The sequence below is a fragment of the Hemicordylus capensis genome, chromosome 10, assembly GCF_027244095.1.
Source record: "Hemicordylus capensis ecotype Gifberg chromosome 10, rHemCap1.1.pri, whole genome shotgun sequence".
Classification (NCBI taxonomy): domain Eukaryota; kingdom Metazoa; phylum Chordata; class Lepidosauria; order Squamata; family Cordylidae; genus Hemicordylus; species Hemicordylus capensis.
Window position 1 is genome coordinate 29,745,949 of NC_069666.1, and position 24,277 is coordinate 29,770,225.

General features: G+C 54.1%; 2 protein-coding genes across 5 annotated transcripts in view; both read left to right on the forward strand.

Annotated features, from left to right (window-relative positions):
* Window positions 1-16,481, forward strand: part of NEDD4 (NEDD4 E3 ubiquitin protein ligase) — a 45,850-nt gene extending 29,369 nt beyond the window's left edge. Inside the window, exons 15-29 of one of the 3 annotated variants that reach the window (XM_053272523.1) lie at window positions 252-329; window positions 479-533; window positions 614-672; window positions 812-877; window positions 1,439-1,668; window positions 3,102-3,223; window positions 3,325-3,395; window positions 3,556-3,651; window positions 10,018-10,091; window positions 10,274-10,334; window positions 11,441-11,500; window positions 11,629-11,736; window positions 12,054-12,150; window positions 13,313-13,385; window positions 14,669-16,481. In XM_053272523.1, the coding sequence (XP_053128498.1) occupies window positions 252-329; window positions 479-533; window positions 614-672; window positions 812-877; window positions 1,439-1,668; window positions 3,102-3,223; window positions 3,325-3,395; window positions 3,556-3,651; window positions 10,018-10,091; window positions 10,274-10,334; window positions 11,441-11,500; window positions 11,629-11,736; window positions 12,054-12,150; window positions 13,313-13,385; window positions 14,669-14,771 (1,353 nt within the window). In that variant the 3' untranslated portion in view covers window positions 14,772-16,481. The remainder of the gene's footprint in view (window positions 1-251; window positions 330-478; window positions 534-613; window positions 673-811; window positions 878-1,438; window positions 1,669-3,101; window positions 3,224-3,324; window positions 3,396-3,555; window positions 3,652-10,017; window positions 10,092-10,273; window positions 10,335-11,440; window positions 11,501-11,628; window positions 11,737-12,053; window positions 12,151-13,312; window positions 13,386-14,668) is intronic. The other 2 variants (XM_053272524.1, XM_053272526.1) reach the window with 2 other exon arrangements.
* Window positions 16,482-23,163: 6,682 nt separating this feature from the next.
* Window positions 23,164-24,277, forward strand: part of PRTG (protogenin) — a 73,209-nt gene continuing 72,095 nt past the window's right edge. For both annotated transcript variants that reach the window (XM_053273188.1, XM_053273189.1), the window contains exon 1: window positions 23,164-23,351. In XM_053273188.1, coding sequence (XP_053129163.1) covers window positions 23,285-23,351 — 67 coding nt within the window. In that variant the 5' untranslated portion in view covers window positions 23,164-23,284. The remainder of the gene's footprint in view (window positions 23,352-24,277) is intronic.

The following is a 24,277-nucleotide window of genomic DNA, read 5'->3' on the forward strand; positions in this document are numbered from 1 at the left end:
TGAGCACCCTCTCTAGGGAGCCAGTCCTGTTGAGTCTCCTTCCGAGTCAGTGCACACGCAGTGGCCTTGGCTGGACTCTTATGAGCGACAGGGCACTGGACTGCCTGGCGTGTGCAGCCCCAGTCTGAATTCTGCATCCCGCTGATTGCAGCAAACCGGGGCCAGTGGATGGAAACCGGCCTGCTGTTGCTGCCGGCCGCCTGCAGGAAGGGCTCGAGCTGTGTGCTGATGGCATCCTTGTGTTTCCCCAGGACGATCCCCGGCTGAAAATTCCGCCTCCCATGAGAAGGAAGACCTCCTTAGACCCTGCAGACCTGGGCCCGTTACCAGTGAGTGTCTCTTACGCTGCAATAGCCGATACTTCTGATTTCGCAAAGTGCAAAGACGAAGCACTGCCATTTAAAAGGCGTCTATTGATCATTAGGGCTCATCGCTTTAATGGCGATACTTAATGGCCCTTCCTGAATTTCTCCTTTAGCCTGGCTGGGAAGAGAGACTGCACACCGATGGAAGAACATTCTACATAAACCACCGTACGTTGGAAGTCCCGTATGATCTGAATTACTTATCGCTTCCTCATCTTGCTGGAACTAATGCATATGTGTGTTTGCAGACACCAAGAAAACTCAGTGGGAAGATCCGCGCTTGCAGAACGTTGCAATAACCGGACCAGTAAGACTCCTCCTTCCTTTTCTTGCACTTTTGAAGCCCCCTGCTTGCATCTCCCAGGCAGCACCTAAGAATGTCTTCACCCTAGAGTCTGCTTCCTAAATTGCCTGCACATTAAAGACTTGTCCTTTTTTCTTCAAAGGCGGTGCCTTATTCCAGAGATTACAAAAGGAAGTATGAATTCTTCAGGAAGAAGTTGAAAAAACAAGTGAGTCATCGGGCAAGCAAGAGACCGGCCTGAGTCCCCATTCCTGGACCCCTTGGGTGGGTCTTGTCAGCCCCACCAGCCCCTTATTAGACACCTTGTATTGTCTGCTGCTCCAAGGACTCTGGGAGGAAACAGTCTGGTGACTCCTCCGTCTGTGTCCATTCCTGTGGGTTGCCCTTCATTGCCTTGTTTCTCCGCCCTCCCTCTCCCTCCTCCTTGGAGCGTTTGACCCTCTGTGGCTGTTTCTGTTAAAGTGGTTGAGCAGATCTAGCTGCTCTGTCCTGAGTCCTGGAGCCTCCAGCTGAGTCTTGTCCCTTTCCTGGAACTGGGCGGGGCCAGAGCCGTGGCTTGTTGCTTGCAAACTCATGCTGTTGCTTTGACTAGCCAGCTGGCCCCGAAGGGTGCTCCCCTGCACTGGCCTGGAGCAGGACGGAAGTGCTCTGAGAAGCTGGGGAAGGGATGGGGCTGCCCCCCACCCCGAGTGCTGGCATGCCGCAATGTCCTGCCGTCCTGATGCTTGGTAGATTCCTCTGACTTGCTGATCTCCCTGTCCTCCTCCAGAGTGAAATTCCCAATAAGTTTGAAATGAAACTTCACCGTGCCACAATCCTTGAAGACTCCTACAGAAGAATTATTGCTGTAAAGAAGCCGGAGTACCTCAAAGCCCGACTCTGGATTGAGTTTGATCATGAGAAGGGGCTAGACTATGGAGGGGTCGCCAGGGAGTGGTTCTTCTACCTCTCCAAGGAAATGTTTAATCCTTACTATGGGCTGTTTGAGTATTCTGCCACGTAAGTAGGAGCCTGGGCAAGTGTGAAATGCAAAGGGCTTAAGCCTCAGCGACCTCTCGGTCTGCCCGCCAGAATCTTTGAGCATAGGATGAAACTGTCCAGTGTGCCCGCTCTGCATTGAAACACTTCTGCACTTGGACAATCTTCCAAGGAAACTTAGACACACACATCCCATGTTTCTAATTAGGGCTACAATGCTTATTCAGTTCATCTGTTAGGGAACAGAACAATGTATGGTACCCTTTAGTGATTTTAAAAGGTGCCCTTGATTAACTTCTCAGCAAACTTTAAACTGTTTTTAATACAAGTACTTATTAAACTGCAGGGCAGCCCCCCACAGCCGAGTGTGCCCCTCCTGAGACCATGCCAGCTGCAACACAGGTGTGCATCATCAGAACCCTTCGGGTGCTTTTCCCCTTTGGAAGGATTGGCGGTTCTGCTTTGCAAATGAATCATTACACAAGCTGACCATTAAGGCCAAAAATAAACTCAGCCTGAACTTCAGGAGGAGGAGGAGGAAGCAGAAGCCCCTCTGTGTGGGGCGTGCCCTCAGGTCAGGCCCAAGGAAGCCCATCTAGTCCAGCATCCTGTTTCACACAGTGGCCCACCAGATGCCGCTGGAAGCCACAGGCAGGAGTTGAGGGCATGACCTCTCTCCTGCTGTCACTCCTTCAACTGGTACTCGGAGGCATCCTGCCTTTGAGGCCAGAGGTGGCCTATAGCCCTCCGACTAGTAGCCGTTGATAGACCTCTCCTCCATGAAGTTATCCAAACCCCTCTTAATGCCATCCAGGTTGTGGGCTGCAGAGAATTCCACAAGTGGATTATGCGTTGTGTGAAAAAGTACTTCCGTTTGTTGTTCCTAGACCTCCTGGCAATCAATTTCATGGGATGGCCCCTGGTTCTAGTGTGATGTGAGAGGGAGAAGAATTTCTCTCTCTCCACTTTCTCCACACCATGCATGACTTTATAGACCTCTATCATGTCCCCCCGCACTCGTCTTTTTTCTAAACTAAAAAGCCCCAGGTGTTGTAGCCTTGCCTCATAAGGAAGGTGTTCTAGGCCCCTGATCGTCTTGGTTGCCCTCTTCTGCACATTTTCCAGTTCTACAATGTCCTGTTTTAGATGATGTGACCAGAATTGTATGCAGTACTCCTGGTGTGGCCGCACCATCGTTTTGTATAAGGGCATTATAATATTAGCAGTTTTATTTTCAACCCCCTTCCTAATGATCCCTAGCATGGAATTGGCCTTTTTCACAGCTTCCGCACATTGAGTAGACACTTTCAACGAGCTGTCCACCACCACCCCAAGATCCCTCTCCTGGTCAGTTATTGACAGCTCAGATCCGATCAGCGTATACTTGAAGTCAGGGTTTTTCGTCCTGATTCCGAATGTGGGTTTCATGTGACACGTGGCCTCTTTCCTTCCAGGGATAACTACACTCTGCAGATCAATCCAAATTCAGGGCTCTGCAATGAAGACCATCTCTCGTACTTCAAGTTCATTGGCCGTGTGGCTGGGATGGCTGTCTATCACGGGAAGCTCTTGGACGGTTGGTATTGGGGCTCCTCGGGAACCCTCCTGACCCACCTGAGCGGTGGGGGTTTTGTTTGACTTGCTGCTCGTAACCCAGGCCTTGCTCTTCTCGTGCAGGGTTTTTTATTCGCCCTTTTTACAAGATGATGCTTCAGAAGCCCATCACACTTCACGACATGGAATCTGTGGTATGTAGGCATTGGCACAAGCTGCTGCTTTGCATTTCTGTGCCACACTTGACCAGGAGGATGGGTCCTTAATGCTGCTGCTGCTGCCACCAGAGGCGGCTGCACACACAGCTGCTCCCCCTGCTGGCTGCCGTCACCATTTCTTTCCTCTTCGTTCTAGGACAGCGAATACTACAGTTCTCTGAAGTGGATTCTGGAGAATGATCCCACCGAACTGGACCTTCGCTTCACGGTTGATGAAGAACTTTTTGGGCAGGTTTGTCTCTCTTTGGGACCTCAGTAGGAGACACTGTCTGGGGACGGTGAGGTCTCAGTTTTCCCTCATGTCGCTTCACCTTGTTTTGTGACTGAGCAGTCTGCAAAGAAGTGGTGTTTGTTTCACATGTTTTCTTTGCCTCCGGATTGCAGTAACGCGTACTTGCGCGGCAACAGAGAGAGAGAGAGAGAGAGATATTTACACCCTTGACACACACACACACACCCCCGCTGACAGGTTGGCCTATGTACTTTTTGCATATCAGAAGGGCTGTGCTGCTTTCGAAGAGCTCATTGCCCGACGTTGGGGCCATTACGGAAAAGGCCTTGTTTGGACTCTGCCTTCTGGTGGGGTGCAGAGCAGCGTCTCTCCCGCTGATCTAAACAGGGCAAGGGAGAGCAGGCAGCCTGGACTGTGGTGTGCCCCATTGCCAGTGGAGAGTTGTCCAGGCGGTCAGGGTGTGTGTGCGATGGGCTTTTTCTGGTGCTGCCCCCACCTGCTGGCAATTGGTTGGGCCCCCTCCCTGCTTGCCTTCAGGAGGACACTCCCGAACTTGGGGCCTGTCTTGCTACTCTCCCTTGTGGCTTTTGTGTGTGTTGGTTTTTTACTGTGTGCTCTGTGAAGAATATACTTGCATTTTGTGTGTGTTGTAGATTGTTGTCAATGGATAATCTCTGCTTTTGTGCAAACTCCTCTGAACCTGTGGGAAAGAGGAGGCAGAATCACTTTTAAGTAGACAAATCTAGGAAGAAGAGGAGTTTTCTGAGAGAGGCAGGTGCTTATGGTCAAAATAAACCCTTGAACTGGGAGCTGGTGCAGTTGCCACTAAACTGGAGTGTATGCTCCCAGCACCATTAGATGGCAAACTGGCATCCTGAACTCTGCCAGGGGCCACCCACATGATACATGTATGGCAAGCAGTCTGCCATATTGGTTACAGGAGAAGGGTGACAGCGGCAAGATCGTTGGCTTCCCAGAAGGGGCGTGGTTGGTATGGGACACGCCTGATCAAGGGCCCCCTTCCCCACAGGCACCACCTACTGCTTGCTTGTACAGCAGAGCTGTGCCCAGAAGCATCCCCTGCTGCATACCGGATCTGGCCCTGATTACAGGGACCTTTCTCTGCTGCTGCATCCAAGGACGTCTCCGTGTGGGTGATGCTTCTCCACATGGCTCGAAGGCAGGACTAGGCCCATGAAGTGGAAGCCCTCAAGAGCCGGGGAGCAGCTTTGAGGCCTGCGTTGGGCTCCAGGCAGTTCTCTTTCTGTTTTTCTCTGATTGCTTCCTTGTTTCTCTCTCCCCTATTTTTCCATTTATTCTTCTTGACTGTCTGCTTTGTTTCTTTGTTCAAAGATCTTCTAAAATTCTCTTATCAAAAAAGAAACAAAAGGGGGGGAGCTTTAGCTTTACTTTCAGTATTATTTCTTGTTTACACAGTCAGAGCAGGTGTTATTGACCGGTTTGTTTTATCCAGACATCGAATCCTTTCCAAGGACCTGGGATGGCTGAATTTTGTTATCAGTGTTGTTGCTGTTATTATAGATATCGTCGCAGAATATAGGCTGTTCCCAGTAAAGTTGCTTTTTGTAATTGGCTGATGGTGATTTCGGTGGCCCCTCTGGTGTTGAGGTGCTCTTCAAGGTCTTTTGGGACTGCACCCAGGGCGCCAGTTACCACTGGGATTATTTTGGTCTTATATTTGGTCTTATATCCACTTACATTGTGCAAATATTGACCATGCAGTGGCTTATTTCTCCATTTTTCTGCTCGGTTCTTGACTTGTTCTTTCTTGTAGGCCTGCTTTGTTTCATTGGTGTTGAATAGTTTCTCATTATTGACCATTTTAAGTACATCTTCTTCACTGTCCTTTATATATTCTTCAAGGCCTCTTTTCTCCTCCTCTACTGTTGATGGACTTGCAGCATTCCTCTTCCACCTGAGCTGCGAGGGAGGTATAGCCCATCTATATCACTGTGGGGGTGCAGAGCATGATTGATGGTCATGATTTTCCTGGTCTTACGATCTAGCATCTCTAGCTCTGCCTGGGTCCAGTCTATTATTCCTGCAGTGTAATTCCTTCAGTATTATTTATTTATTCATTCATTTATTCATTCAGTCATTCGATTCCTATACCGCCTTTACTCCCCTGCCTCTTCTTTCTTTCCCTTTGCTGCATGGACCCAGCTAAATGCAAAGTTCACATTTGGGTGCCGAAGGGAAAGCACCAGCGAGGCCTCGCAAAGGCCGCTCAGGAGGCCGGTAACCCGCCCAGGCGGCCGCGTTGCCACAACTGCCAAGAGAGCCCCCAGAGCCCCCACCTCCTGCCATCTGGCTGTGAGCTCAGGCCAACGCCTGCAGAAAGGGGGGTTCTGAGCTGGGGGGAGTGGGCCAGGCAGCCGCCTCACTTCCACTTCCTGCCTGAGCAGCGGCAGCAGCAGCACCTCCACCTCCACCGCTCTCCCGAGCCCTGTGGAGCAGGCGGCTGCTGCTGGGAACGGCCCAGCTTCCGTGCTGGCCGCCATTGCCTCCACCAGCAGCATGTCGGGCATGGCAAAGGACAAGCGTCTGGCCGCCAATGAATGGGCTGCAACTGCACCAGAGGGAGCAGGATCCGGCCAGGGCCCAGCTGCAAAGGCCTCCTTGGGAGCAAGGAGGGTGGTCACAGGAAGGCCACGGCAGGAACAAGCAGCTAACTGGTTTCAAATCATTGCCACCACCGAAGCATCTGTGGGGGGAGTTGAATTTGTTAGCCATTGCTGAGTTCTTTCTATTGGAGGTGGGAAGTTTCCATTCCACCTTTGCTGCCTCCACGAAAACAACCACAACTCTGTCATTGGAGGGGCCATATTATTCTCCCTCAGGGTAGGCAACACCAGCACACTTTGACTTGGTGGCTGGGATTCCGGAGACGTGGGTGGGCCGAGCCCCAAATTCTCAGTGGGGCAAAGTCCGAATAGCGGAAATGTCTATGCGAAGCCTCTGAACCCGCCAGACCACTCCCCTTCTTCTCTGTCTGGGTGTTCAGGGTCTCCAGACATCTCGACTGTCTAACGGCAATGGGCCTAAAGAGGCTTACTGGCCATCCTGATACATCAGGAGAGTACCAACACCACGGCAAAGGTGCTCATGAGTCGCCACTGGGGACCAGGTCCCTGCAGGCGGAAGCGGTCCTTCTGTTCCAGGGGGCCTGGCAGCAGGTGACAGCTCATCATGTACAGGGAAGACTGGAACACGGTGGCAGACGGGCTCGGTCGGAAGGAGCTTCTCCCAGGGGAACGGGAGATGAACCTGAAAGCCTTCCACCTGATCACGACACACTTCGGCCGGCCATCTGGGGGCCCTTCTGTGACTCCAGCCAATGCAAAGCTACAGCTACAGTTTTTTCTCCAGGTTCTGCTGCCCTCAGGCAGAGCCGGTGGATGTACTCTCAGCTCACTGGCCAGAGGGTCTCCTGTATGCCTTCCTGCTGACCCCACTCCTTGGCGATTCAGAGAGTAAATCTCTGCAAGGCACAAGTCATCCTTGTGGCTCCGTTCTGGCCAAAAAGACCCAGGTTTGGGGGTCAACCTAGCCACAGCAGAACACCTGATGCTACCGGTCAAAGAGGACCTTCTTCAGCAGGGCTCAGTGTGTCATCCAGATCCAGGCCGGTCAAAGCATAGCCACCTGGAGATTGAACGGCACCTCCTAAAACGGCACGGCTATCCATCCAAGGTACTTGGCACAATGTTCGCCTTCAACAAGTAGGATTGACCAACATACCTGGAGGAGGGCCTTCCTAAGATGGTCTGCCAAGCATGCAATCCCCGAGGGATCAGCTAGCGTGAGGCACCTCCTCCAATTCCTCCAGGACGGACTGGGGTCCCTCTGCAAACATGTTAAAATGCCAGGCTGCCTCCCTGGTGGGACTCCTCTCAGGGGTTTCCAAACACTCTCGGCAACAGCATCCTCACTTAAAGGGTTTCCTTAGCGGGGCAACTCTGCTCTCTCTCCAGTGGGCCCCGTCTCCCTACCTGACAGTGGCATCCTGTCCTTCAGGCTCTCCAGGGTTCCCCTTTCGGACCAGTAGAGTCCATTCCACTATGCCTCCTGTCTTTAGAGCTTGCCTTCCACTTTGGCCCTCAGGGGGTCAGAGCTCCTTGCCCTGTCAGTGCCTAAGAACTTGGGCATCTTTTCTGAGGTCTCTGTTGGGCTAATTCCGGCCTCCCTTTTTCGCCCAAAGGTGGCCTCCCCTTTTCACATGTTGCAAGATACGGTTTGGCCCTCGCTTTGCCAAAAGTCGGAGTAGGCCTGGCCAGGGGCGTAACAAGGCTGGAGTGGGCCCAGAGACAAAATTTTTAAATGGGCCCCTCGCTGAGACACACACACACACTTTTCACAATATATAGTCATGTGACTTGCCTCTGGGGGCCCCCTCAAGGTGTGGGGGCCCCCAGGCAGCCGCCTCCCCTTGCCTAATAGTAGTTACGCCCCTGGGCCTGGCACAGGTTGGCCATCCGTAGTGTCTAAGGACGTACATAAAACATACAAAACGTATGCGTGCCATGGAATTGCATTCTGTTTCCTCTTTACCTCGCACGATGGGACAGGCCGTTTCCCCTGCCGCCGTAGCTTGGTGGTTAAGGGCTTGCATAGCCGTGGCTTATGAATCCCAGGACCTTTGGACTCCCACTCAAGGGTTTGCTCCTTCCACCAGGGCCGCAGCTACCTTGGCTGTTTTTCCCACTGCCGTTCCTGTCCGGGATATTTGCAGAGCAACTAGCTGGAGGGCTCTTCCTACCTTCACCAGACAATAGGAATTGGACTCCTCCTTCGCCTCTGCCCAAGCGGCTTTGGGGAGGCGGGTTCTCCTGCTGGTGCCTCCTCCGAAGTAGGCGAGGCTGCTCCCTCCCTAGCTGGGGTTGAGGGCTGTGGTCTGTCCCCACACTGAGACGTCCTTGGATTGCAGCAGCCGAGAATGGAGTGTCGGCTCACTCACCGTGAAGGCTGCTTCTTGCTGTGGCTGCATCCAAGGATGTCGCGACCCTCCCTTCAGCACCCGCTCCTCCTCCAGTCTAGGGCACCTTGTTCTTCCTGACACTCTGGGGTTTGTGTTTGTCATGGTTTGCGGTTCCGCTTGTTTTGTGTCTTCTGCTCGGTGTTTATCTTCAAGGTACTCTTTGCCTCTTGGCCTAAAAGCACTGGGTGGGGCTGTGCTGCTCCCCTGGCTCTTAAGGGCTTCCACGTAATTGGCGTAGTCCTGCCTGGGAGCCCCGTGGAGAAGCACCGTCCCTGCACTGAGACGTCCTTGGATGCAGCAGCAAGAAGCAGCCTGCGCGGTGAGTGAACCAATGCTCCGTTTTCCCTCGTAGCCATTGGATTCCCCACTGGCATCACTTTGGACTTGTCTGGGTTTACAGTAGCTTCCACCTCATGGTGGTGCTATTTTTTAGTCGGCCATTTCTTCAAGAAGCTCATGGTGCTGGTGTACATGATTCCCACCCCCACCCCGCAGGCCTCACTTTGCTCTTCAAAGTGACTTTGAGGTTGACGAGGCCGAGAGATCCTGACTGTTCCAAGGCTGCCTAGTAAGCTTTAGCTGAGGGAGCATCTGGACCTGGTTCTTCATGGCCTAATCCAGCATTCTAGCCATTACCTATCACTCAGCCAACTGCAACCTCCAGACACGTGAGGTGTGTCTGGATGGTGAGCTCAGTTCATGAAGCATAACCCAGAGCTCTCCGATGCTGTAATCCAAAGAGACTTGGGAGTTCCTGGAATGGCTCAGAACTTGCAGAATGTCTTCTCTACTGGCTACAAATGTGCTTTGAATGGCAAATTCTTGCAAGGGCTGAAATAAGTCTCCAGGGGTGCTTCGGGTGATGTTGGGAGTTTGGCCATTCACATCGTTCACAATACACAAGACCAGGAGAGCTGGTCTGGTGGTAGCAAGCATGAATTGTCCCCTTTGCTAAGCAGGGCCTGCCCTGGTTTGCATTTGAATGGGAGACCACATGTGTGAGCACTGGAAGATATTCCCCTCTGGGGATGGGGCTCCTCTGGGAGAGCATCTAGGTTCCAAGTTTCCTCCCTGGCAGCATCTCCAAAATAGGCCTGAGAGAGATTCCCGCCTGCAACCTTGGAGAAGCTGCTGCCAGTCTGTGTAGACATTACTGGGCTAGATGGACCAGTGGTCTGACTCTGTATGTGGCAGCTTCCTATGTTCCATCTTGCCAGATGAAACGACTGGCATCTCATGATGGGTGGGTGGGTGGGGGCACGAAAGCTGCTGCTGCTGCTGTGGGCAAGCCCCCCCGAGAGGAGCATCAGGGGGAGAGGGCGGTTGCCCTTTGCTCAGAGCTGGCTTCTGTCCCTCTTCCTCTTCAGACACATCAGCACGACCTGAAGAGTGGAGGGTCTGACATCGTGGTCACGAATAAGAACAAGCAGGAGTACATCTAGTAAGTGAGCGGCTGCAGGCTCTTCCGTTTCCAGTAGAAGCTCTTTGGGCAAAGAGCTTCTAGGCTAGAAGGGTGACTGTGATCAAGAGCCAGCCATGAAATCACCGGTAAATGTAGCCTTCCTGTTAACAGGACATTTTAAAAGAAATGCTACCTTCCTTCCTTTCTTCCTTTCTTCGCAGTCTTGTAATTCAGTGGCGATTTGTGAACAGGATCCGGAAACAGATGGCAGCCTTTAAAGAGGTATTAAAACACACTCTCCTTGTTATTGACTATTGGAAATAGTTTGGACTCTTCCCGGTTTCAGTATCCACTTCGGTCCATTCAGCTTTCGGATGTGATGTGCATCGGAGTGTTGACCTTGCTCTGTCCTTAAAACGCTGCTTCTAAAAACATAGCGCCACAAAGCCTCGTGCAACTAACAAACCAGGCACAGATGAGCGTCGCCAGCTTCTCCCTGCTTCCTGTCTCCTGCCGTGCTTCAAAACAGTCACCAAGGAATCTGTTAGAGGCAGCTGGTCTTTTTTTACATGGCACTGAGGAGACAGCTGTGCTCCTTGGCGCAAATGTCAAGACACAGGGGCCTTTTAGCCAGAATCGTATCGGAAGCTGCTACCCCAGATACCTGCCCCCATGGGATGCTTCGTTGCTTCTGGAAGATGCCCAGGGACAGTCTCCTGGAGAGCAAGTTTCGTCTGGGTGGGGGCAGTGCCTGCCAGGGTCTCCTTCCCTGCCCCTGGGAGGTGGCCCAGCCAAGAGGGTGGCTTCCTAGCCGGTTCCTGGTGCTGCTGGAAAGCTGAACAGGAGCTCCTTGGTGAGCCACAGACAGCTGATGCCTGATCTGGATCTGCAGCCGCAGCAGGAGGTGTCCCTGACACTTTCCAGATGACACGCTACAACGGGGGGGGGGGGGATGCTTCGACTTGGCAGGATCGTATTGAAAACGGTCCCCAGAATCCCAAACAGGAAAATACAGCTACTTTATTTTTGCAACACACATGCAGCGTTGTAGCACTGTAATGCAAAGATAAAATCTGGAAGGAGGCCCTGGAAATGTGAACGGCCCCTGCTGCTGTGTCAGCGCAGGGACTGTGGAAGCACGCTGGGCAGATCCCTCCTCGTGACAGGGTGGCAGGGTTGAGTCTGGAAAGCGCCCCTGTGATGAGCCTCCTCCAGAAGCGTGTGGGGTTTGAGGCAGTGGGCGTGTTCTTTCTTTCTTTCTTTCTTTCTTTCATGTCTCTAAAGTGTTTCTATAGGCAATCAGTACGACGATTTCTTGAGGCTGCAAGGCTGTGGCCTTCTCCCTGCAGACTCCTGTTCACCCGGCCGTCGCCCTCTTTGTGCCCTAGGGATTCTTTGAGCTGATTCCACAAGACCTCATCAAGCTCTTTGATGAAAATGAGCTAGAGGTCAGTGTTCTCGCTGGCATCAAAACCGGTCTCCGCCCCCCCGCCCGCCGTTTAGCTATCTTGTGGGCAACGTCGTCTCCTTGGCTGTGGCTGACTCCCCCCTCACACGCCTCCCCCTTTCCTGGTAGTTGCTGATGTGCGGCTTGGGAGACGTGGATGTGAACGACTGGCGGGAGCACACCAAGTACAAGAACGGCTACAGCGCCAGCCACGCCGTCGTCCAGTGGTTTTGGAAGGTAACCCCGAGTGGCTCGAGCGGGAGCGAGTCTGGCCTGGGAGGGCTCCTTCCTTGGGGCTCCTCCTCCAGCAGCCTCTCGCCCTCCCGGCAGGGGCTCCGTGCTGGAGCCAAGAGCTCAGATCCGGGTGCGGCGGAAAGCAGAGCCCTCCCGCGCGAAGCCGGCAGACTGCTGCTCTGGCCGGGGGCTCTTTCACCGGAGCCGGGAGCCGAGGGGGGAACCAGCAGCAGCAGCAGCAGCCGCCCAGGCGCAGAGCCTGCAGGGGCTGGTCACTGCCGTGTGTGGGCGCCTCACGAGGGCTTTGCGACTCTGTCTAGGCCGTGCTGATGATGGATTCCGAGAAACGCATCCGGCTGCTTCAGTTTGTGACAGGCACGTCCCGGGTCCCCATGAATGGATTTGCTGAATTGTACGGTAAGTATTTGGGCGTTCCACTTTGACAATGATCCTCCGTGTTTTTTTGCTTTGGCCTCCTGTAGCAAAGTGGTGTAAACCTTGCGCCAACCCTGTCATGTAGGACAGTATGATTCCCGTATTGGAATTGCGGGGGGGGGGGGCAGGCAGAGGAGAGTGTGGCTGAGCAGTTGTGGCTTACAGAAGGGGCCACGCCAGAGTGGGTGGCAACTCTGAGCTGCAAGAGCTGGACCAAGCACTTCCTGTTCCTTGCTTGGTCTGTGTCCGGGTAGAATTCCTTTTTAAGACAGAGAGGTGTGTCCACGGAGGCAGTTCAGGGGGCTCTCCTGGTCTTCCCGCCCAAGAGCTGTGCTGCCTGCAGGCCGGCCACTCATCAGGTAGAGCTGTGTGGTTCACGAGTGGCCAGCCTGTGGACAGCGCACGAGAGAGAGGAGCCACCCGAGCGGCTTCCGCTGGGGGATCCCCCCCCCCGGCTTGTTAAGATGCTGGGGTGTGTGTGTGAGAGAGAAAGAGAGAGGCAGGGTTGTGCATTCCTTGCAAGAGAAATGCGGGGGGGGGCACTTAACGGAGAGAACTGGTGGGGCTTGGGAGCATGTCTCTGTTATCCCCGGCAGAACTGAGTGGCAGCCTGAGCAAGGCTCTGGTTTGAGTTGCCCTTCCCCAAATGGAAGCTGCGTCTAAGCGGGGGGAGGGATCTCTGGGCTCTGGGCAGAGCACTCTTGCCAGGGTCCATAGTCACCCTGTCTCCCCTGATGGCAAACTGGAAGGCGGGCAGGGGAGATGGGCCGAGAGCCTCTTGGAGCGGGGGAAGGGGCTGCTTTGGCTGGGCACCTGCTTGCTGCTCCAGCGGCTTCACATCCTTTCTCTTGCACGTTAACCTGAACTGCTCCACTGCGATGCCTCCTGGTCCCCCTGTGGCAGGCCAGGGGGCAGGGAGTGGGTCGCACAAGGGGCCGACGGGAGAGCTTGGCCGGGGGCTTCTTGCCTCACAGCTCCCTCTTGGCGGCGGCTGTGCTGGACACCCTCTCCGCTAGTTTCGCCATGCATGCCTGCATTCTCCCACCCCCCTGAATAAGAGCTGCTTGTGTTTCTGCGAGATCAAGGGGCCCACATGATGACCCCCTGGAAATCTACAATGGCACCCCTCTCTTGTTCCTTGCAGGCTCCAATGGACCACAGCTGTTCACCATCGAATCCTGGGGCACTCCTGACAAGCTGCCCAGAGCTCATACTTGGCAAGTATCCTTGCATGTGAATGGGGAGGTTGGCAGAGTCCCTCTGTCCGTCCTGGCATAGAGGGGGGTTTTCCAGACAGTGGTTTGTAGCACCCTGACTGCAGTCACAGGTGGGGGTATTCAGATGGCCCGTCCTGGCTTCTGGCATGAGGATCAGCCCTTCAATGTGTGAAATAGCCGTCCTTCAAAAGTCGGACTTCTATCCTGCCCAGAAAACGGCAGTGTGGGGTATTCCGCGAGTCAGTGTGGACAGTTTAAGAACACCAGAGCAGCCCTGCTGGATCAGGTCCCTCCGGGCAGCCCATCCAGTTTCTCACAGTGGCTCACCAGATGCCACTGGGAGCCTCCAGGCAGGAGTCGAAAGGGGCCGGCCCTCCCTCCTGCTGTTGCTCCCCTGCAACTGATATTCAGAGGCATCGTGCCTCTAAGGCTGGAGGTAGTCCATAGCCACCAGACTAGCAGCCAGTAAGCTCAAGGCGCAGCTTGGGGGCTGAAGGGGGAGGGTGCAAGCTCTGCCTATGACACACACACGCCCCGCCACTTCCTCGACCGGACCTGCCTCTGCACTCCTCTTCCCTGTGGCACACGCTTTACTTCCAGTAGCCTCGATAATTCCTGGCGTTTCTGCCCCCCTCTTGCCTGTCTTTTCAAAAACAATTCGGTTTTTATGTGTTGGTGCACATCCACCCTCTTACTTGCCCGGGGAAGCACCCCGTGGCCGTAAAGGCTCAGCTCTCGGGGTTTGATGCTTCGCTGGCAACCTTTTGGCTGCCTGAATGTGCAGCCCCAGCAGAAGCGCCATGCTGTGGTCAGAAGCACTGCTCTAAGTGCCCAAGGACTCCAAGACACTGAAGGACTGAAAAAGGAGAGGAGTGCTCCCTTTTGCAGGCCCCCCAGCTGTCACATCTGCTGCGTCTGGTTTTTGGAGGGTGGGGTTGTCTTAGCTTGTTTCCCCCAAGATGCCTTTGAAGGGTTTTCACCTTGGCAGAAGCCAGCAAACCCATTCCAGTAGCTCAGCGTTGCACCTGCTAGAGCGGTTACCCTCTCGGGGTCGTGTGGGTGGGGAAAAGGGAGGCGGGGAGATGGAACCCAGAGTTTTTCATATGAAAGCCCCCTGTGTGGACGGACCAAAGCGGGCGAGAAGCAGAAAGTGGGGCAGTCCGTGTGGACAGCCTGGAGTGACTCCAGTTTGTGTTGATTGCAAGTTGTCCTGCAGTTGTCTGGGGAACCTCACTGTGGCCTTTTTCTCTCCCCTCCCTCCCTCCCTCCCTCCCTCCCTCCAGTTTTAACCGCTTGGACTTGCCTTCCTATGAATCCTTTGAGGACTTGTGGGACAAGCTTCACCTGGCCATTGAAAATGCTCAGGGGTTTGATGGAGTCGACTGAGCCCCTCCCAGAAGCAGCAGGCTGTCCTTCTGGTCTGTGCTGCGGTTTGACAGTTTACACACACACGCAAATATATTCCAGGGAATCTCTTGCTGTATTTATTTGGCAACTGAATCGTTATGGTATTTTTTTAAAGTGTTAGTTTCAGTCTGCGTAACAGCATTTTGCCATTTCAAACTCTTGCCTTTTTTTTTTTTAGCTGGTGCAAAATGAACACTGACAAGGTTGAACATCGGCCTTGAATTACCTCTTACAATATTTGCCTTCTAGGCACCCTGAACTACTGAAAATGAAGCTGTGAAAAAGCAGAGCAAGTGGGCTGGAAGGGGCTCTTTTCTGGAATGGCCAAGCAGTCGCCAGGCTGTCTTCTGGGGCTCTTTCGCCAGACTTTCCAAAGCACCTTAGCCTGTCTTTCCGAGAGAGACCTCCGCATCTTTCCATGGCTTAGTGGCCTTAGCAGTCATGCCCGTTGCTGCTTCCCGCCAGCCAGCAGGGCTTGTGTGCTTCTCCCCGGCTGCAGGGCGGGAGGCCGCCTTCCTCTCCAGCTCCAATTCTGATGGGGTGGCCGAGTGCCCCCCCCGCCCCCCACCCGGCCTGGCACACTGCCTCTCCTCACGAGGGCGCTTGCACAGGAGAACTTTCTGCTGGAGCCTGCTCTATGCTTTTAATAGTTACATTTCTATTTCTAGTTTTTTAACTTTTGAGGTTAAAGGTAGCATGAACCTGAATGAGATATTTTAAAATCTGTTTGAATTTATATACTAGTGTATTTTTTGGTAAATCATATTTTGATAAATTGTCTAACAAGCTATATTTTCAGCTTTGCTTCCTCGCACTCAAAGCAGTCTTTGTTTTTGAACACCAGTGTTAAGTTGTAGCAAAATGCCTCTTCATATTAATTCTTGCAGTATTGCTCCACAGAAACAGGGACGTTTACAGGGTTTTATGGGCCAAATTCAGCAATCGGATATGTGCAAGACACTTTGCAGAATGCACCCAGGGCAGAATTTGGCCCTTAAATTTGTTTACACGTTACATTAATTCCCCAAACTCCACCCCAGCTGCATTTTTCTATTTTGTTGTTTAGTCTAGAAACCAAATAAAACACATCATAACCAAAGTCAGTCAATAATGTGCAATTCGTTGAAAGCAAACAATTCATATGAATTCAGCACGACGCTTTCTGTACACTTGTTAAAGCGGGAATGTGGCTGTTTTGATGCTGGGGCTTGTCTTTGGTCGGTGCTCAGTGGAAGCAGCTTACGCGGCAGTCACGGCCTCTGGCTTGGGCTGTCACCCGCACCCTTCATTATGCACACCTCGGGGTCGGTTGCTCATGCACCAGTCTTACTTCAGGGGAAGGCGCTTTTGTTGGAACCTGAAACCTGAAACCCGCTCAGGTGTGCGGAAAGGGAGTCCGGGCTGAGTGGGGCCCAAGAACTGAAGCCCTGGCAGCTTGCTGCCCCACCTTGAGGGAGCGCTTCTTGGGCAAAGGCACCCAGCTGGCCTAGCAGTGGGTCTTAACGGAGCTTCCAGAGCCTCTCCCGAGTCTTGCAAGCAAAGGCAGATAACTGTTGAGCCTCAGTGCTGGGGCGGTTCATTTGAATTATTTTGGAACTTGGAATGAGCTGTCTGTATAGATTTGAATGTAACTGCAGGCTAATACATGAAGAACCTGAAAGGGTGAATAAAATTTTATTCTGATAAAAAGCTGGCTGGTTTTCATTCAGACTGTTTGGTAATTCCAGACAGCAGTTGCCTGAAGCAAGAGACACTGGTGCTAACCCCCTTAGAGTTTTGTAGGTAAGAACCAGCGCTTTGAATTGGACCCGGGAGCGAACCGTCAACCAGTGCAGCGACCATAAAAGAGGGATGACACTCTCAAATCTACGGCCACCCCTGAGGAGGCGGGCTGCTGCATTCTGGACTAGCTGAAGCTTCCGAATTGTTTCCAAAGGCAACCCCAGGAAGAGCACATTCCAGCAACCCAAACGAGAGGTCACAAAGGCATGGGTTACTGTTGCCCGGGCCCGCTGGTCGAGAAAAGGCTGTAACTGGCGAACCCCCTGAAGCCGGGCAAAGGCACCCCTGGCCACGGCCTCCACCTGTTGTTCAAGCAGGAGCCGCGAGTCCAGATCACGGACCCCCAGATCATGAACCGTCTCTCTCAAGGGAAGCGCAAACCCATCACGAGATATACTCACACACAGCAATTGGCCAGATTGCAAACTGACCAAGAGCCACTCGGTCTGGGAGGGATTGAGCCTGAGCTTGTTCTGACCCATCCAGGTCCTGACAGCCTCTAGGCACTGAGCCAGCACATGGGCGGCATCATCTCTTTGGCCAGGGGTAGAAATATAAAGCTGAGTATCATCAGTATATTGATGAAAACTTTCCCCCAACTGACGGATGACCAGGTCCAGCAGCTTCATGTAGATGTTAAAGAGAATGGGAACAAGGACAGAGCCCTGTGGAACCCCACAAGAAAGGGGCCGGGGTGCAGAACCCTCACCCCCAATTGACACTGACTGGAATCGCCCAGTGAGATCGGATCGGAACCACTGAAGAACAACGCCCCCAAGGCCCAGCCCGCTTCAGCGCTCCAGAAGGATAGCATGGCCGATGGTATCGAAGGCTGCTGAGAGATCAAGAAGGACCAAGAGAGGTGCGCTTCCCACATCTAGGTTATGATACAGGTTGACCAATGCCGTTTCAGTGCGGCCTAAAACCTGACTGGCAAGGATCCAGGAAACCAGTTCCCTCCAGTTAGAGTGCTGGCCTGGGCCTACGGAGAACCAGGTTCAAATCCCCACCTGGCTAACCACTTCCTGGGTGACTTTGGGCCAGTTACCATTTCTCAACCTAAATTACCTCACAGGCTTACTATAAGACTGGAGACGGGGAAACCATGGATGACACCCTGAACTCTTTGGGGGAAAGGTAGGAGGAACACTTCAGTGGGGCTTTCAGCAGAGAGCCCCATGGGCTGGGCTGCTTGAGGGGGTCCGTTCACTTGACTTCTGTGGGAACTGAAGGGAATCCCATCTAGCAGCAAAATGGTGATGGAAAGTGTATTTGGCAGAATGCTGGACTCCATGGACATGCTCAGATTAGGATGCAGGATTCCTTCAGTTCGGCATCAGCTCCCATCACAGCAGCAGGAAGGGACTGTTGCCCCTGGATGTGTTGCTGCTCAGGAGGATGTGCCACATGGGGGAGCTGTTCCGTCTTGCAAATGGCCCCAGTACCTCTTTGTCCTGTTGTGTTCTTCTCCTTTCTCTGCAGCTATAAAACGATTTGCCAAAGTTGCCAGAAAGACCATGCAGGTCACAGTTGTGCTTTAAAGCCACATGCCGTCTCCATCTCTGTTCCATGGTCCAGAAAGAACGAAACAATTGTGATCCTTAAAGTGAAGGCCCTGCTCTTCGGTGCCAGAAACCTCTGATTAGATGGGGCTGGTGGGGGGGAGGCACCATTCAGCTCCTCCATGTGGGGATCTGCCGCAAAGGGATGGGATGGGATGCACACAGCTGGGTGAGAAAACATCAAAAGTTGCATCTGCACCTTTTGGACCGGGTTTGTTATCACGACCAGTGGAAGCTGGACACAAGAGCCATGCAAGTCTCTGCACCATCAACAAACAGATCATAATTAATTATATGCTGCTTTTCAAAATCAAAGTTATCAAAGATATTTACAAAGCAAGAACATAAGATGCCACTTGAGGTTTTTGTCTTAGTGTTAATTTATGAGGGAAACCTAGAGAGACTCCAGAAGATATTTCTAAATTTAATATTATTATTATTAGCATTTCTATCCCGCTCTTCCTCCAAGGATCCCAGAGCGGTGTATTACATACTTCAGTATGTAGTACACATACTCACAACACCCCTGTGAAGTAGGTCAGGCTGAGAGAGAAGTGACTGGCCCAGAGTCACCCAGCTAGTATCATGGCTGAATGGGGATTTGAACTCGGGTCTCCCTGGTCCTAGTCCAGCACTCTAACCACTACACCACACTGGCTCCTCCCTAAATTTGACTTTAGTTTTGTGTGAGGCAACACACACACACACACACACAGAAAACCCTCCAAGTTGTTCAGATAATTCAGATCAAATCCGAGGGCAGAAAAAAAATCCATAATACGAAGTCCCACAGCGCATCTGAGCACAGAGGCAAGATTTTAAATGTAACTTTAAGCTGCTTTGAGAATCCTTTAGAATGAAGAGCAGTAAATAGCTCAAATAAAGAGATAACATTCCAACAGATAATGAATGTGCAATGGAAATTCCACTCACAGTCCAAAAACAAACCAAAGTATTCCCTCCTGTTTTATTTTGTATTTTTGCCTCGTTTTGCATATTTTAACTCCATGTGGGCCTGGAACTACCTCAGCCACTTTTTGGGTGCAATCTGGTATGTTGAATGATTTTTAGAGACTGGTCCAGTGGGGGGGGGAGTGGTGTGAGATGTTAAAGGCTGGGGCTGTGTGTGTGAGAGGGGGGGGGGCTAGGCAGATGACTTGAAGGCTTCCGATCTGTTTATCTTCACGCTCCTGAGAGGTCATCAGTCTTGGCTCTGTGACAGCAGCTGGTGGGTAGGAAGGGCCCTTTGGAGAGGAGCAGGGCCGTTGGGTTCAGATAAGGGGGCAGGCCTGGCGGAGCCTTCCCTGACCAGCAATTCCTCATGACTCCAGAAGATAAAGCAGAACCACAGGGAGGGCATCTGCTGGTCCTTCTCCAGAAGAGACTATAGATTTTAAAAAAGGAAAAATGGAATGACTGATTCCTAGAAAGCTGCCCAGACGAAAACTAAATGTAGTCGTGATGGACGTCTCTGGGCCCTGGTCAGGGGCGTAGCAAGGTTGGAGTGGGCCCAGAGACAAGATTTAAAAATGCCCCCCTCCCCACTGAAACTCAGCTCATGAAGTAAAGAAATAATCTCCCATGTGCCACAATAAAACATCATCATCATTTATTTTTTAAAGCTTTTGTAAATTGTGGACGATGCAAGTCATTGAATGGTCCTAGAGAAAGACATGCAGTTCTGGTAGCTCCAGGTCTTAACACTCACATCAATTTCGGAGGATGACTACAACTGAAGGAAGCCTGGGTGGGTGCGCAGCTGGGGGAGTCAGTCATGTGACTTGCCTCTGGGGGGCTCCCCAAGGCAGTGGGCCCCCAGACAACTGTCTCCCCTTGCCCTATTGTAGCTATGCCCCTGGCCCTGGTCCTTCTCTTCAGTCTTCAGCTTTTCAAATCAATGGAACCAGCATTAGGAGGACACTCTTAGCATGTGAGCAAAAGGCTGCAAGGGAGAAGAATACCCCCCCCCGGCAAGAGGTCCACTGCATCCCAAAGAGAAAAGCTGCAGTAGCCTTTCCTGGGGCACCCTTGGAAGGTTGTTTCTGGCTAGATGAGAGCCAACTGCAGGTGATGCTGTAGCTCCCCAGAACATTAGGCCAGTGGCCACTTCTCAGGAGGAGGCAGTTTTCTCCACGGAAGCTGTGTGCACAGGGTGGGTGGCAGGCAGGTGGAGGCTCTGCACCCCTGCCAAGCTCCTGGAAACTCCTCCCTCCAGGAGGTCTCCAATTTGGGGCTGGCAGCAGGAGGTCAACCCAAATCTTGAACCCTGGCAGCAGTGAAAGCAAAGGCTGGGGCATTTTCCAGCATTTCTTAGGAATACATGAACAGGGTCGTTTAATTTAGGTAGTGAAGTGGGTCCCTCCACCCCGGCTGTTCGCACCTAGTGTTGAACTATTAGCAACAGACACCAGAAAATTAACATGAAATAATTTAATCATCACAACTAAAGGAAGTAAAACGATACTTTATGCTGGCCACACAGCAGCGCTGTGGAGAAATCTTGATCAGTCTCAAAGTGTTGCACTTCATACCTTACATAGTTTCAGGGAGGCCTCCACTTATAAGAGCAATTAATCAAAATCAGCGATACTAGGAAAACTATAAACAGAATCTACAAAAACTGGTAGATTCCCCCATGGAAAAGGCAGCCAATTGACTATTTAGGAAATATCTATGCCACCTTTAAGAAAATTCTCCCAAGGTGGTGTCCAATCAAATATCAATTATGTTCCAACCACTACAAAAGCTAGACAATGCACTCATCATTTAAGTGCCCCCAAGAGGACTGGTTGCTTTAAAATATCATGCACAATTCTTGCCCTCAGTATAGTCTTTCCTTTTCTAAGCAGATCAACTATATATATATGAAGGGGCAGAGGAAAACCGAGTTTATCATAGAGGGGGAGATGGGCAGTGGTTCTGATTCACATGTGTCCCCCCCTCCATTTATTTCCAGTGTATGGATGGGATCCAAAGCAATTCTGTGCAGGGTTTTGGAGGCAGGGACCCTGGCCTGCTCATTGCCCTTCCAGCATTAGGGGCTCATCCCAAGAAGGGGGGGCAGAGGCTCCAAAGGAGGCACAGTTGCCCCCACTTCCTGGCAGCTCAGGTTGCTTGCTCCTCCTTGGCGCCCCTCCCCTGCCTGAGAGTTGTGCTGCCTGCAGTTTGGCCATTTGTCAGGTAGAGCTGCACAGCGAGGGATGAACCACTACTGCTCTTCCGGATATTCAAACCTTCCTGGGTGGCGCTAGGGCCAGAGAAGAGGGTTCCAGGCACCTCAACAGCTTGAGCATCCAGTTCAGCATCCTGTTTCATACAGTGGCCTACCAGATGCCTCTGAGAAACCCACAGGCAAGGGCATGCATTCTCTCCTACTGCTGCTCCCCTGCAGCTGGTATTGAGACAACTTGCCTCTGAGGCTGGAGTCTGCCTACAGCCCTCCGACTAGTAGCCATTGATAGCCCTCTCCTCCATGAATGTATCTAGACCCCTCTTAAAGCTATCCAAGCTGTTGACTGTCATCACATCTTGTGGCAGAGGATTCCACAAGTTGATTTAATGTGCTATGTGAAAAAGTACTTCCTTTTGTCAGTCCTAGATTTCCTGGCAATCAATTTCATGGGATGGCCCCTGGTTCTAGTATGATGTGAGAGGGAGAAGAATTTATCTCTATCCACTTTCTCCACGCCATGCATAATTTTATAGACCTCTATCGTCTCCCCGCAGTTGTCTTTTTTCTAAACTAAAAAGCCCTAGGTGTTGTAGTCTTGCCTCTTAAGGAAGGTGCTCCAGGCCCCTGATCATCTTGGTTGCCCTTTTCTGTACCTTTTCCAGTTCTACAATGTCCTCTTTTAGATGATGTGACCAGAATTGTACACAGTACTCCAGGTGTGGCCGTACCATAGTTTTGTATAAGGGCATTATAATAGTAGCCATTTTATTTCCAATCCCCTTCCTAATGATCCCTAGCACAGAATTGGCCTCTTCCACAGTTGCTGCAGATCGAGTCGACACTTTCAACATGCTGTCCACCACGACCCTCTCCTGGTCAGTTACTGACAGCTCAGACCCCATCAGCGGTCGGGGTTTTCGCCCCAATGTGCATCACTTGACACTTGCCAACACTGAACCACAGCAGGGGCTGTGTGAGGATCAAGGCTCAGGTGGGTGGGGGGTACGAGAGAGGGCCGTGGCCAGGACAGGAGCGGGGTTGTGGGCCCGGCAGGCCTCGGATCCTCTGAGCCTGGCTGCTGGCTCAGGCCAAGGTGGGTCCCACCCCGCATGCTGGAGCCCCTCCTGGGCAGGGAGCCAGCGGCGCTTCCGAGCTGCGGGCCACTCTCCGGAATGCTGCGGAGGGAGGCGGCATCATGTGCTGCTGCAGCCTGAAGCCCCCCCCCGGCCCCCATGGGGCTCGCGCAGACCCCACCCTTTGCTCCCGGCTCCCTCCGAGGGTCCAGCAGCAAAAGCCACCCGCGAGGCCAGGCGGGGGCAGGCCGCCTCGGTCACCTGGGGGCCTCTGGCCCCATTCGCCCCGCCACAGGGCGGCAGCGGCGAAGCCCCTCTCCGGGGGATGCTGCGCGCCAGGGAGGGAGCAAAGCCCCGAGGGGAGCGCAGGCGTCCCAAGCGGGCTTGGCGGCGCGTCCCCGGCCCTTCCCAAGGAGGCAGCGGGGGCTGCGCGCGGCGGCAGAGCTGAGCTGACCTCAGGTGCCTCCTCGCTCGGCCAGGCGGGGGCGGGGAGAGAGCGCAGCAGCCCAGGGCCCCCCCCCTCCCTCCCTCCCCCGGCCCAGCCAAAGGCCAATGGCGAGGCGCAGAAAGTAGCGCCGCCGCGGCCAGCCGGGGAGCCCCCCGCGTCCCCCCCTCGGGCCTGGCCTGGCCTCTCTTGCCTGCCTGCCCGCCCGCCCGCCCGGCGGCCCCCTCTCCCCCCGCCCGCCTGTCTTTTCACACTGTGTCCGTGCGCGGCCCGAAGGGGGCAGCAGGAGGAGGAGGAGGAGGAGGAGAAAGAATCCCCCCGGCGGGCGCGAGCGAGCGAGCGAGCAGGGGCCGGAGAGAAGCCATTCAGTCCTCTGGACGGGCGGACCAGCCAGCGAGGACGGAGGAGCGAGCATGCCCCAGAGAGCCCGGCCTGGCCGCCGCCGCCGCCGCCGCTAAATGGCGCCCCGTCGCACCTCGCCCCCGCTGCCGCCCTCCGTCGTCGCCTTCCTGCTCTCCGTCCCAGGTGAGCCCGGGGCCCGGCCGGGCGCAGCAGCAGCAGCAGCAGCAGCGCATCTCCCTCGGCTCGGCCGCCGCCGCCGCCGCCGCCCTCTCACCCTGGCCTGGCAGCCCGCCCGCAGGAGGCGGAGGAGGAGGCGGCGGCGGCGGCGGAGCTCGGCGCTCCTCCTGCTGGCCGGAGGCGGCTGCCTGCCTGCCGGCCGCACGTGCGTCGGGCGCTGCCGCTCGGTTCCTTCGCAGCCGCCGGAGCGCAGCAGCCCGCCCCCGCCCCCAGAGCTGCCGCCGCTGCGTCTCTCGCGGCTGGCTCGGGGGTCCCGAGGCCGGCTGAGTGCGGGGCGGGTGCGGGGAGGCTCTGGCTGTGGCTCTGGGGCGCGCCCTCCTTCCCCGCCAGAGCCCGCGGCTTCCCCGGCTGGGCGAGAGAGGGAGGGGAGCCGCCGGCTGGGGCTGAGGCTGAGGCCAGCAGGGCCCCCGCGAGCGCGCGCGCGCCTCCCAGCCCGGACCGTCCTAGCCAGGAGCCGCCTTGGCCGCGGCGGGGGCGCGGCGAATGGCTCCCGGTAAAACTGGCCGTTCACGACTCTCCCTGGCCGCGACCTTTTTGACGAGCTTGTGAAGTGCAGCGCCCGCTTGGGAGTCGTTCTGCTGCGGGGCCTCGGAGACAAAAGCGCCGCTCCGGGGCGGCCGGCGGCGAGTCAGCGGCCGGAGCCTCTGCAGGCAGGCAGGCAGGCAGGGAGGAGGGCGCTGGCCAGCCCGAGGCGCCTTCCAGCTTCGGGACCTTGGCTGACGCGCTTGCCGCCCGCGAAGGCGGCGCTGGGCACACGATCCGCTCCGAGGGCTCCTGCTGCTGCGCCAGCGGGAACCCGGCAAGAGCTGGGCGGCGGCGGCTGCTTCGCGTTTGGTAGCAGGGCCCGATCCTGTTTCCCGAGAGACGCCCCG